This window comes from Silurus aristotelis (assembly GCF_946808225.1).
Source record: "Silurus aristotelis genome assembly, chromosome: 3".
Taxonomy (NCBI): domain Eukaryota; kingdom Metazoa; phylum Chordata; class Actinopteri; order Siluriformes; family Siluridae; genus Silurus; species Silurus aristotelis.
Genome location: NC_139576.1, coordinates 22,111,834 through 22,125,157, shown reverse-complemented (window position 1 = coordinate 22,125,157; position 13,324 = coordinate 22,111,834). Strand labels below are relative to the sequence as shown.

The 13,324-nt window shown below is 38.9% G+C and overlaps 1 protein-coding gene across 3 annotated transcripts in view; it reads right to left on the bottom strand.

Moving 5' to 3' along the window:
- Window positions 1-13,324, bottom strand: part of slc4a10b (solute carrier family 4 member 10b) — a 58,986-nt gene that overhangs the window by 21,485 nt on the left and 24,177 nt on the right. For all 3 annotated transcript variants that reach the window (XM_083537989.1, XM_083537988.1, XM_083537990.1), the window contains 4 exons: window positions 10,391-10,534; window positions 9,458-9,596; window positions 6,594-6,754; window positions 2,698-2,886 (listed from right to left, as the gene is read on the bottom strand). In XM_083537989.1, the coding sequence (XP_083394115.1) occupies window positions 2,698-2,886; window positions 6,594-6,754; window positions 9,458-9,596; window positions 10,391-10,534 (633 nt within the window). The remainder of the gene's footprint in view (window positions 1-2,697; window positions 2,887-6,593; window positions 6,755-9,457; window positions 9,597-10,390; window positions 10,535-13,324) is intronic.

Below are 13,324 nucleotides of genomic sequence, written 5' to 3'. Positions count from 1 at the left end.
CACACTGAAGTGACCAGGTCATGGAATAACCTTTATTCCCCCCACCTCTTTAGCCTCAACATTTCTCTCTACGCTAATGAAGTAGGGCTGAAAAAATGTGGTTTTGGAATGATGCCCCGGCTTGAAGAGACGCTGGCTGGTTGTCTCTCCCCGGTCCTGCCCACAAAGCCTCTGAGGACTACCTCGGCTCTGGTGGACAAGGTTTAGACAGCAGCGGATCAAGCTATCAGCTGCCTGCACACCATGGCCAGGTTAAAGGCTTATCAGGCTGACCTGCTGCAAGAGCCAGATGAGGAAGTGCCTACGGGCAGTCACAGGGTCCGAAAGCTGCGTCGCCACAAAAGAGACTGGTACGGTCTATGTCCACCCTGGTCTCCACAGAGAGACACCTCTGGCTCACCCTGTCAAATTTTTCAAAATGGATAGAGCCTTCTTGCTGGACGCCCCTGTGGTGCCGAATGGCCTGTCCAGCAATGGCGTAAATATGGTAAACGAGAAGTTCCAGGAGACTAAGAAACAGTCTGCGGCGTTCCAGTGGTTCCTCCCTCGCCGCTCTCATGGGGCATGGTGCTCCAACAGAAACTAGGGACCCTGGGTGATGCTCCAGGCTGAGGCCCAAGGAACTCACCCATCTAAAGACCGTCATCTTTAATAAGAGGGTTTCGGCCAAAAGATCCTGACAAGTCAGGAGTTTTTGGGGTCTCCGTTGGGGTGAAGCTATGTGCACCTCAGTACATGGTGCCTGCCCCTTCTCGGCACCCTAAGGGGATCGGCTTGTTAACCCTGCCACAGGAAGTGCTTCAGGGCACAGCAATATCTAGCGAGTACCCCCTAAGCCTCCGCCCAACAATTTTGTGGATAGAGGGTTTACCGCCTGTCAAAAAGCCCCTAGAGCTGCACCACGGCATAGCCCCAGCTCTAGACACACCAGAGTTCAGTCTCAGGAAACTGATTCCCTTAAGAAACAATCTAGCAGCCTGGAAACACCTGCCGGTTGTGTCTCAGTGGGCCCTGCTCACTGTAGAAAGAGGCTATACGATTCAGTCCGGGTCTCGTCTGCCCCAGTTCAACAGGGTGTGTCCCACTCTGGGTGGGGCCTGAGCAGGCTCTGGTTATGGAACAAGAAGTAGAGACTCTCTCAAGGAAGCAGGCCAACAAGGTGGTCCATCTGTTTGACAGAGAGTACAGGTTCCAAAGCCGGCACGTCATAGTTTCCAAGAAGAATCGGGGGGCTGCGTCCTATTTTAGATCTCTGCAGCTAAACCACTTTCTAAAGAGACTAAGGTTCAAGATGCTCACCCTGAAACAGGTAAAGTCCCAAATCAGCAACCCCTACAGTGGTGGCTCACGGACAGAGGCTTTTCCAGAAAGGGCAACCCACTCCACACAATCAAGGTCACGTGGCGAGCCTTACAGGCCTTAGACATGTGGAGAGATCCAGGGTTTCTATTACAGGGCCCCGTGTTGGGGGCTCCTTGTTGTCATGTAACGTTAACAACACCTCCCTCATGGGTCTATGGAAAGAGCCCCATCATTCGTGGCACATCAACTGCCTGGAGATGCTGGACGTGCTTCTGGCATTGAAGCATTTCCTCTCAGACCTAAGGGACCATCATGTGCTGGTCCATATGGACATCATTATGTCATCATCATATCATTATGGACATCACATCGGCACTATACATCCCAGGGCGGTTGAATCAAGAAGCAGAAGCCTTTTCGAGGCAAGGGCCGAGTCCCAGGGAATAGAGGCTCCACTTGGAATTTTGCAACTCAAGAAAAGTCGCACTGTCCCCTCTGGCAATCCCTTACTCACCCAGTCCCTATTTGGCAGGACGCCATGGTACAGGCGTGGCCGAATCTCCGCCTGTATGCTTTTCCCCCTGTAGCACTGCTCCCAGAAGTTCTGTAGAGAGTTTACTGAAATGGAGTCCGTCAGGCCCCCGACCAGGAGAAGCTTAACCAGGTGCCTGGTGCGAGCACTGTACAAATATGTCCTCAAAACTGCCTTGTGGAGAAGTTGGACCAGCTGTTAGTCTGCTACAGTCTGTATACAAAGGGTTGTGCTATCCACTCTTTTTATGAGCCCTCTGTTCTCCCCGCACCTTTCAGGGTCAGAGCTCACTCCACCCGGAGTGTGGCGGCCTCAAACGCCTTGTCGTCTGGAGAATCTCTCCAAAACATTTGCAACGCTGACCTTCATCAGGTCCTACAGTCTTGAACTTAGTGCAACTCACGGGCCCTCTGTCCTTCGACCTAGCTGTGCCCATCCACACTAGACAGGGTTTGGTCAGTCTGGCAGGAAATTTCTCTAGGTTACATATGTTCCTTGAGGGAGCAAGACGTCTCCAGGCCACACTCCCTGCATCCCTACAGCACTTCCTTCACTTTCGAAGTTAGTGCCGTCTCCACGGCACATGCTTTTATAGCTTCCTGTTTGTGAAGTCAGCAGTGGGATGATGTCGCGTCTTTCTGTTGGACAGATTACACCCGTGATTTCTAACGTAGAAATGTTTCCCTCATTGTTCACTTGCTGAATCACTTTTTCCGCAGGTATGTTTTCCTCATACGCTTTGCAATTCAAACTGTGGTCAAAAAAAAAAATCATTAATTAAAAAAATTTATCCACCAAACTATATGGTATGTAAACAATATGAATTCAGTACATAGAAGAACTCCTCCTTGGGTAGAGCATACCGTTCTTGTCCATAGAGTTAGATTCAGACTGTTTTTTGCCGATGTCAGCAAAAGACCGTACAATTGGAATACGGTTGGCCAGCTTCTTTTGGTTTTGATGGTGGTGCTGCTTGAGCAGGGCTTCTCGGATTTTCTTTCTCACCTCCTCTCCAAGCTCCCCCAAGGATTCGTGTTGATCCAACACCAAGTCTAAAAGAAGAATAAAATTGTACCTTACAACACATTCTTATGGACTAAGACTTTTTATCTAATGCGTTCATTTTACATAATCTGTGAAAGAAATCTTCTATATCTATTATATATATAGCTGGTGTATTCTGAAATTGTCCCTATGGACATCAGAATGACAAAAATCTATATAAGTAACACAAATGGGCAGATTAATATTTCACAAACTATATGTCCTTGTCTTCATACTGAAGTAATGAGCTATTTAAATTACTAACCTGTGCTGGATTATTTTTAGGATAAGACTCTTTTTCTTTCTAAGCCTACTATTAATCAAGGTAGACTCATGCTATAGTCGGGTGACAGTAGAACGTTTTTTTGAGCTCTGCTACCATTTTTGTTTACATATACATAAAGAACAATAGAATTGGAGATGCCAAGTTACCAACAAACTTGAAAAAGATGTAAACAATAAATATTTTCCAGACGGTATCCAGACATATCTTTGACACTCTGAAAATTGACACTCAGGTCAGCATTATTAACTTGACAGTATTTTATTGTAGAATTATGTCAGCGTATGTGCAAAAAACACACCAAGGAGATTTATTAATGTAACATTACATGTGTATTATATAAATGTGTTTTGAAGCATAAATAGGCTCTCTTTTCATTTACTAAACCTGGAACAGAACATAATATTTTAAAAGTGAAAGTGATTTGATTTCGAGAACTACACAAATTATATATATATATATATATATATATATATATATATATATATATATATATATATATATATATATATATATATATTATAACGAACCCGGTTATGTCGATGTCCTAGGGGGTTGCCAAAAAGCATCGAGATAACCGATGATCGAGATAAACGAAAATCAATATGGTGGCAATATATTAACGTGGTTATGAGAATGAGAATGTGCATGCACGTGTTTTTGGTGGGTTTTTTTACACAACAGCTTGCCGCGATTTGTTTGATGAAGGCATGCTATAAAAATGTAGATACATGTTTGTTAACTGTCAGGAATCCACCTGCCACGCCGAACGGGCCGCTTTCTCGGCCGCTTTCTCTGAAGCTCCCGGCTTTAATCGCGCACATATGGTGCCCGTTTAGCACTCATCACCAGCTCTTATTTAAACTTCCACACTCTCACCATCCGTTATTGTTTGTATATGTTGGTTTACAACATATACAGCGGTCGTTGTTATCGCTCATGTGGATCCCGGTACGTGCCTTCCCAACGGCACTCTCTCAACGGCTGCGCTTTTCTTCCCAAGCGCATCCCCGATCCTGCCGTTGTTAATTCTATGCTTTTGCTGCTCATCCTACGTTCCGCGCTGCGCTTCTACCAAGCGCGGCTTTCGCCTCCTGTTCATCGCATAACATTTAACAACAAAAGGCATATGTGCACTAACTAACAGCAGAGATTCACCAGTATACAATACAACACCTGTAGCAGCTGTAAGGTTTGATTTTTCCGCCACTTTTGCGAGTTCTTCTGCGGCTGCACAGTGCCAAAAGACATAACTGACGTTAAATGGCAAATTTTTCCGCCCTTGTGCTCGAGATGTTAGGGTTCGGCGAGATAAAAAAAAGTCGACATAACCATTAAAAAAATGCTTAGACAAAGCGAGAATTTGGCAGTTCCACTTCAAAAACGTCGACTTAATAGGGATGTCGAGTTAACCGAGGTCGAGATAAGTGGGTTCCACTGTATGTATGTATGTATGTATGTATGTATATATATATATATATATATATATATATATATATATATATATATATATATACATACATACAATTGAAACCAGATATTTACATACACTTCAGAAAAAAAACACAAAAACTTTTATTTCTTTACTGTCATACATTAAATCAGAGTAAACTTTTTCTGTTTTAAATCAATAAATATTAACAAATTTTTTGCATTTGTTAAATGTCAGAATCGAGCGAGAGAGAATTTTTATGTATGTTTATTATCACTTTCATCAAAGTCAGAAGTATACATACACTAAGTTTATTGTGCTTTTTAACAAAAAAAAAATCCAGATGATTCCATTCTTACCTTATGAAACCTCTGATAGGTTAATTGAATCTATTTGAGTTAATTGGTGGCACACCTGTGGATGCATATAAAAGCACACCTCAAACACAGAGCTTCTTTCTTTGACATCATGGGAAAATCAAGAGATATCCACCAAGACATCAGAAAAAGAATTGTTGACCTCCACAAGTATGGCTCATCCTTATGTGCAATTTCCTGATGTATAAAAAAGTATAAAAAACATGGGAATGTACAACCATCATACCGCTCAGGAAGGAGACGGATTCTGAGTCCCAGAGAAGAACGTTTTTTGTTGCGAAATGTGCAAATCAACCCCAGGACAACAGCAAAAGATCTTGTGAAGATGCTGGCTGAAACTTGTAAGACAGTGTCATTATCCACAGTAAAACGAATACTGTACCGCCATGAGCTGAAAGGTTACTCTGGGAGGAGAAAGCAATTATTTCAAAACCACCATAAAAAAGCCAGACTACAGTTTGCAACTGCACATGAGGGAAAAAATCTTAACTTCTGGAGACATGTCCTGTGGTCTGACGAAACAAAAACTGAACTGTTCGGCCATAATGATAAACGGTATATTTGGAGAAAAAAGGGCGAAGCTTTGAAGCCTCAGAAAACCATCCCAACTGTCAAGTATGGGGGTGGTAGTATAATGTTGTTGGGCTGCTTTGCTGCAGAACGGACTGGTGCACTTTACAAAAAGAGATGGCATCATGAGAAAATAAAATTATGTGGATATATTAAAGCAACATCTGAAGACATTAGTCAGGAAGTTAAAGCTTGGGCACAAATAGGTCTTCCAAATGGACAATGACCCAAAGCATACCTCCAAATTATTACAAAGTGGCTTAAGGACAGCAAAGTCAAGGTATTGGAGTGGCCATCAGAAAGCCCTGATCTCAATCCCATAGAAAATTTATGAATTTATGAAAAGGCGAGTGCGAGCAAGAAGGCCTACAAAACTGACCCAGTTACACCAGTTCTGTCAAGAGGAGTGGGCCAAAATTCCAGCAAACTATTGTAGAAAGCTTGGGGAAGGATACCCAAAACGTTTCGCCCAAGTGAAACAGTTTCGGGGCAATTCCACCAAATACTAAGGAAGTGTATGTATACTTCTGACTTTGATGAAACTGATAATAAAAATACATAAAAATTCTCCCTCGCTCGATTCTGACATTTAACAAATGCAATATTTATTTATTAGTATTAATATTTATTGATTTAAAACAGAAAAATTTACTCTGATTAAATGTATGACAGTAAAGAAATAAAAGTTTTAGTTTTTTTTCTGGTGTATGTAAATATCTGGTTTCAACTATATATATATATATATACTATATATATATACTATATATATATACTATATATATATATATATATATATATATATATATATATATATATATATATATATATATATATATATATAGTATATATATATAGTTAAACTATATATATAGTAAACTATATATATAACTATATATATACTATATAGTTTTATATACTAAAACTATATACAGTATATACTATACTATATAAAACTATATATATATATATATATATATATATATATATATATATATATATATATATATATATATATATATATATATATAAAAACACACACACACACACACACACCTGCAATGTCCTCTAAGGAGTTGGCTCTCATGTCAAGCAGCACCGTGCCATTAATGATGCAACTGCGTAACTCGAATAAGCTGTGCAGAGAGAGTGTGGCTACATATGGCTTACTCCACCTCTCTCCTCCATCCTCAACATCCTCCTCAAACTTCAACCACCTACAAACAGAGAGAGTGAGAGAGAGAGAGAGAGAGAGAGAGAGAGAGAGAGAGAGAGAGAGAGAGAGAGAGAGAGAGCAAGAGAGAGTGACCTGTTAGACCTCTCAGTCATGAGCCCAGCTGCAACAAGTAGTAATTCCAATACATGACCATATGTAGAAAATAAGTTACTACATGTTTAGACAGACTCTTAGTACACCTTTCTGATGCTGCTTCCATTGTAAATTATTTAACATTTATTTGCATTTTTTAAAGAAAAAGAAATATCATTAAAGTGTGTGCTATGCTATCAGTACTGGCATTTACATCCATTAACATCTGTCAGCTGTGCCATAATCAGGCAGCTCCAGTCTTTATTTAGCATGTCTCTTTCATTCTTTCATACCGCACATACTTTCAATATATTGCTCATTTATTTAAGCTTATGTGAGCTTGACTTTTAGTTAGATATAGAGCAAGCAAGAAAAAGGTCATTTCACAATTGATGGCTGCAACAGGTCTTAAAAGAATTGGGACAGACCCTCTTTACCACTGTGTAGCATCTTGTCTTTTGTCCATATACATGTGGGAACTGAGGAGACCAGTTGCAGAAGGTTTAAAAGAGGGATGTTGTCCCATATGTGTCTGATACAGTATTCTAGCTGCTCAACAGTTCAGTTGGGTGTCCTTGGTTATATTTTTCATTTCATAATGCACCAAATGTTTTCAAATGGTGAAAGGACTGCATGCATTTCAGCACCCAGACTCATCTACTATAATGTCATGCTTCTATAATAGATGCAGTATTTACTTGTTAAAATATGCAAGGCTTTCCTTAAAAGGGACGTTTTCTGGATTGAAGCATTTTTTTCTGTAAGACCTGTATATACCATTCAGCATTGATGGAGCCTTTCCAAATGTGCAAGCTGCCCAATCCACAGGTACTTATGCACTCCCATACCATCAGAGATGCAACTTTTTGAACTGAGCGCTGAAAACAAGCCAGACGTTCCCTCTCCTTTTTAGTCCATAGGATGTGGTGTCCATGGTTTCCAATAAAATAAAAATTTTGATTAGTTTGACCACAGTACAATTTTTAACTTTCCCTCAGTACATTTTAAATGAGCTTTGGCCCAGAGAAGATGGCGGCATTTCTGAATCATGTTCATGCATGCTTCTTCTTTACATGATAGAGATTTAACCTGTATTTGTGGATGACATGGCAAACTGTGTTCACAGACAATGATTTTCATTACAGAATCATAACTGTTTTAGATGCAGTGCCATCTGAGGGCCTGAAGATTACAGCAACATCCAATATTCATGTCCCTTTTGCACAGAGTTTCCTCCAGATTCTGTTGAATCAGATATTTATGTTGAGAAAATCTTTTCTGAATTGTTCCACAATTTGTCTTCCACAGATTGGTAAAGCTCTGCCCATCTTTACTTTTAAGAGACTCTGCCTCTCTAAGATATACCATTTATACACAATTACTGACAATTATTGTTAATTTCCCTATTTAGTTGCATTATTTTTTCCAATTGTTCAACTTTAATAACACTTACTTTTTCAAGTTTTTGTCCCAACTATAATAGAGTATGGATCCATGAGATTATTCTGTTTTTATTGACATTTTACAGTGTCCCATCTTTTTTGATAATTACATTGTATGTATGTATGTACGTATGTACGTATGTATGTATGTATGTATGTATGTATGTATGTATGTATGTATGTGTGTGTGTGTGTGTGTGTGTATATTTACAGTATCATCATGTGTGTGTGCGTGTGTGTATATGTGTGTGTGTGTGTGTGTGTGTGTGTGTGTGTGTGTGTGTGTGTGTGTGTGTGTGTGTGTGCGTGTGTGTGTATATATGTGTAGTATCTCTATATGTACATAGACATACTACAAATGATACAGTATAGAATAGAACTGCAGGATTATTACAGGAAGTAAAAACAACCTGATGTGGTGTTGTGAATTTCAGCAGGGAAATGCTTGTGTTCCGGTCTAAATGTTTCTCTATCTACTGTGGCTCCTCTCTGTTCTGGCACTGAGCTGGTGGAATGAACCTACAGCCGAGTTCCTGGCTATCTTCAAGCAATGGATGAAGACCTACCTCTTCCTGAAACACTTAAACTAGGAGTTTTCCAGATTAGCTTTGTCTTAAAAAAATTTTTAATCCTCTCAACAGACTTGTAGGCTGATTTATCTTAAGTTTGTAATCTAGCGTACCAGTGTAGATTTATTCATTTATAGAGACACAAAGCACTTTTGTATGTCGCTCTGGACAAGGGCTTCTGCTTATATACTTGAAATGTTATGAATCAACCTAGAAGAGAACATGTGTTTATGCTGTCTCAAGAGGTACGTTCAAGTGGCCAAAAAAATCTCCACGGATCACAGCTGGAGAACTGCAGAAGTCAGTTGAATCTTGGAATAAAAAGTCTATTTTAATAAGGGTTGTCAGTTGTCTGCCTGCATAGCATTTTACTTATTAGAATTGCTTTGATTGATTGCTTGAGCTGTTTTCTCTTTAAATAAACACATAATCTCTTTCAAATAGCATTCATCTTCAGCAGCCAGTATTTTCACTTTCTTTAAATTTTACATGCTTCTATAAGTAAGTACCTCTGCAATTTTTATACTTAGTGCCCACAAGAAGATTCTCACAAACGGCACTTAAATTTATTCATAATTAATTGATCGCAAAATGGGTTACCTAGCTGTCTCCCTCCACTCAGCATCCTCTCCATCACGCAGACAGATTTCATCAAGCTCAGTAAAGAGGTCATGTGGAATGTGCTCTTCATCATCATCTTCAGTTCCCAGCAGAAACTGAACCCTCTGAGAGGGTGTGTCTGCAACACAGAATGTGATTTAAATGGACAGCAGCATAAGCCTTGCTATGTTAAAAACACCCTGGCAGGGTTAATCCTTTTCTCTTTTTGTTGGAACAAATGAAAACAAGGCTACAGTTATAGTTTGATTCCAACAAATGGGTTTTCCTTAATTTTAATGAAACCAAGAATCTCAAAACTGCTTTTAATAAATGGTTAAGTAAATAAACTAATCATACACTGTTAAATTAAAGTAGAAATTATAAGAAGAGCCAAATTAAATATAAAATAAATCCAAAATGAAATAACGGTCCTGAACAATGGCTAATACAACTTTTCTGTTCACTAAACCTGCATGGGACTTGGGAAAAATGCATGGGAAAAATGTACCTGTAAGGTATGCTAGTACCATTTTTAACCCTTCCCCAAACAACCCTTCAAAACTGTGATTGTCTATCACCTCATATACAGCACATCTTGAAACCTGCATAATAACTGGGCAAATTGCATAAGCACAATTTCTCGGTGCAATTAAATTCCTAATGCATTAAAAATAAGCCAGTACTGAGCTTACAGAGCCTTTGTACATTATATTTTTTGTAAAATTTGCAAACATTATTACTTCTCTGCCATTCACACATTTCAATTGCCATTCTACTTAAATCCCTACAGAAAAAGAGGAGTGACTCATAAACATGCAGCAGCTGGATAAATGAACACTGAGCACAGTGAGAAAGCAGCTTAGTATTTTGATGTCATTTAGAGATAGCATGTCAGAAAGGAAGCTTAGTAAACAAATTCATCAGAAAAATTACCATATGAAGGTGATTCTCGCCCATCACACACTCCTGAGTCTCTCTCCCTGCTCCTCTTCCGGTGTCTGTGACCATGATGGTGATGGCGTCTGTGGCTTCGGCGTCCCAGAGGCACATGTACCCCGATATACAATGTTCTATGGCCTGGGTGTAAACATAGACAATGAAGTGATCCCATAAACCAACAGTTATAAAAACCATCCTGATTTAAAGTTTTTGTTAAAATAAAAAACGAATTTTATATATAGAGATATAAATAGACACAGAGACACATCTCTGCAGGGCCGCTGGAAGTAATTTTGAACAGGGGGTGCTGTGAATTTTTTATTTGAATTTTTTTTGACAAAAAAACCTATGGGCCTATTTAGACGATGGCACTTTTTTTTTTTACCACCGCGGTGGTAGTGGACCAAATACCAGCGGTGTTGCGGTGGTTGGGGGGTTGTTTTGAAATAATTTTTAAAAAAAAAAACAAAGAAACAACACACTAAAGCCTGTAAAGCATTAAAATAAATATCAGTAAATACTGGTCACTTACATAATATAATAAAGTTGAATCCATTAAAAAAAAAAAAAAAACAGTTTTATATTTCCACACAAAGACGCGTTATAGCCTCCCACTCTGCGCTTTGAGAGGGATGTGGAACACGAGCAGGAAAAAGACCACCGATCTCTTTTTCTGATATCTTCATGTTGTTGTAAAAGGTACGAAGAGCTAATTTTATCTTCCACAAGGGCAAGGCATTTAGGCTATGTTTGAGCGCTGCCAGAGAAAGCCAAACTAAAATCACCCGCGCGTGTGAAACGCGCTTTACAAATGAACTTGAAAAAATCAATATAATTAAAATAATCAAAATAATTAAATTAAAATCCAAAATACACTTAATAGCCTACGTGTGTCAAAATCATCTTCTAAAATATTCATAAGGAATTTATAAATTGTGAAAAATATTTTTAATAGGCCTACATTTTAAAAAAATCTCTCTCTCGCCAATAGGGGGTGCTGCAGCACCCCCAGGACCCCCAGCACCCCCACTTCCTGCGGCCATGCATCTCTGTGTAATATCCTAGTCATCCTAGTTCATCCACACAATTTAATATTATTACAAAAAAACATAGTAGCATAGAATAGAAGTATAGAAAAATATTTTAATAGTGTTTACAATTTAGGAAAATAATATACAATATAGCATGCCTTAAATCCTTTAATCTGGTCTGGAATTGATCATGAAATCTTAAGATCACTAATGGTGCATAGACACAGTTTTGACTTCCTGTGAATCCCATTAAAAAAAGATATAGTCACTTTGGGTAGAATTTGAATTTACTTAGGCCTTAGGGTCATATTTAACATTTCATTTGAAGATTTACCACACTACACACACACACACACACACACACACACACACACACACACACACACACACACATAAATAAATACAGGCTCACCCACACTTATTTCTGTCCTGGTATTTACACTACTGGTCAAAAGTTTTAGAGCACCCCCATGTTTCCATTTTTATTGAAACTTAAGCAGTGTAATGTCTCAAAGTATTCTGAAATGAAATCAACAAATAAACAATAAAACATCGGAATCATGAGAAATCAGAGAATCATTTAGTCTGACTCGTTAAAGTAGTAAACTTTTTGGAAACACTCCTGGCATTCTTTCAACAGTGAAATCCACTAATGTTTGGTAAGTCTTCCACAGCACTGTTACAGAAGTCCCCAATGTATGGAACTTCTAGTTTGCTTTGCCTTTACCCTTCTATGCAGTGAATCCCAAAACAGCTCCAGGTTAAAGTCTGGAGAAGGTAACTCTGACACTGCCTGGAGATATGTTTTGGTCATTATCTTGCTGTATGATAAACCCCTGACCAACTAGGCACATACCAGAAGGTATTGCATGGTGATGCAAAATGCTGAAGTAGTAGTTTTCGTTCATTGTGTCAAACCAGTGTTAAACTGTGGTTGAAGATTGTTGTCCTGTGAGCTGCCTATCATGGAACCTGCTGACTCTGCTGACTCAGGTCAGGTCTCCCAGACTACTTCCTGTCAGGGTTTCCTTCAGTTTCAAGGTGCTTTTTAATAGTGTAGGAAACGGGCCTTTTTGTATAATTCTGAAATGTACATTATCTTTTGGTTTTTGGTTACCTAAACGTTTTTCTATCTCTGCCAGTGTACCACTTATATTTATATCATTTCAGGTTGTTCACTTGACTTGAACAGCTTAAATAAAAAAAATGCTAACAAATAGGAATGTTCTAAACGAATGTTCTTTTGACCAGCAGTCTACATGTGTTCTGTGTATACAAATAATTAACTGTATTCCTACAGCTCAAATGGTAACACACCCACAAACGCAAAACATAGCCAATGAGTGTGAGAGAATGGTAACCAAACCTGTTATTTTACAGCATTGAGTGGGAAGGCTTTAACAGTCAGTGCAGCGTTATAAATATCTAACACTATAAAGTGAGACAAGAACACTAAGCCTGATCTATACCTGCACCACTGAGCACTTAAACTTCACCTGTTTACTAAGATGAAGATTATTAATAATAAACGGTAGTTAAAATTATGCCAGCATAACAGCTTTCACAATAAATTAACTGCTTAGAATGCCAATATATCATGTGACTATTGTTGTTCATGCAACAGTACAATCTACTAATTTGCTTGGTCGAGGGCTTTCCTAGAGTGCCTATATTACCTTTAAGCACCTGCGATGTTTCACTGTGGGTATCATTCTACTTGTTTCCACATAAACTTCCACGTCCTAGCGCAAAATAATTATTGCAGTACAATTAGCAACACCATCAGAACTCTTGGCAAAATCAAACACAAGAGTACAGTTATATATGTGTGTTTTTTAATATTGCTCTGTGCCTTGCTTTTATTGTGTCTGTGTTTTGACTTCTGCTTTGTTCAAAA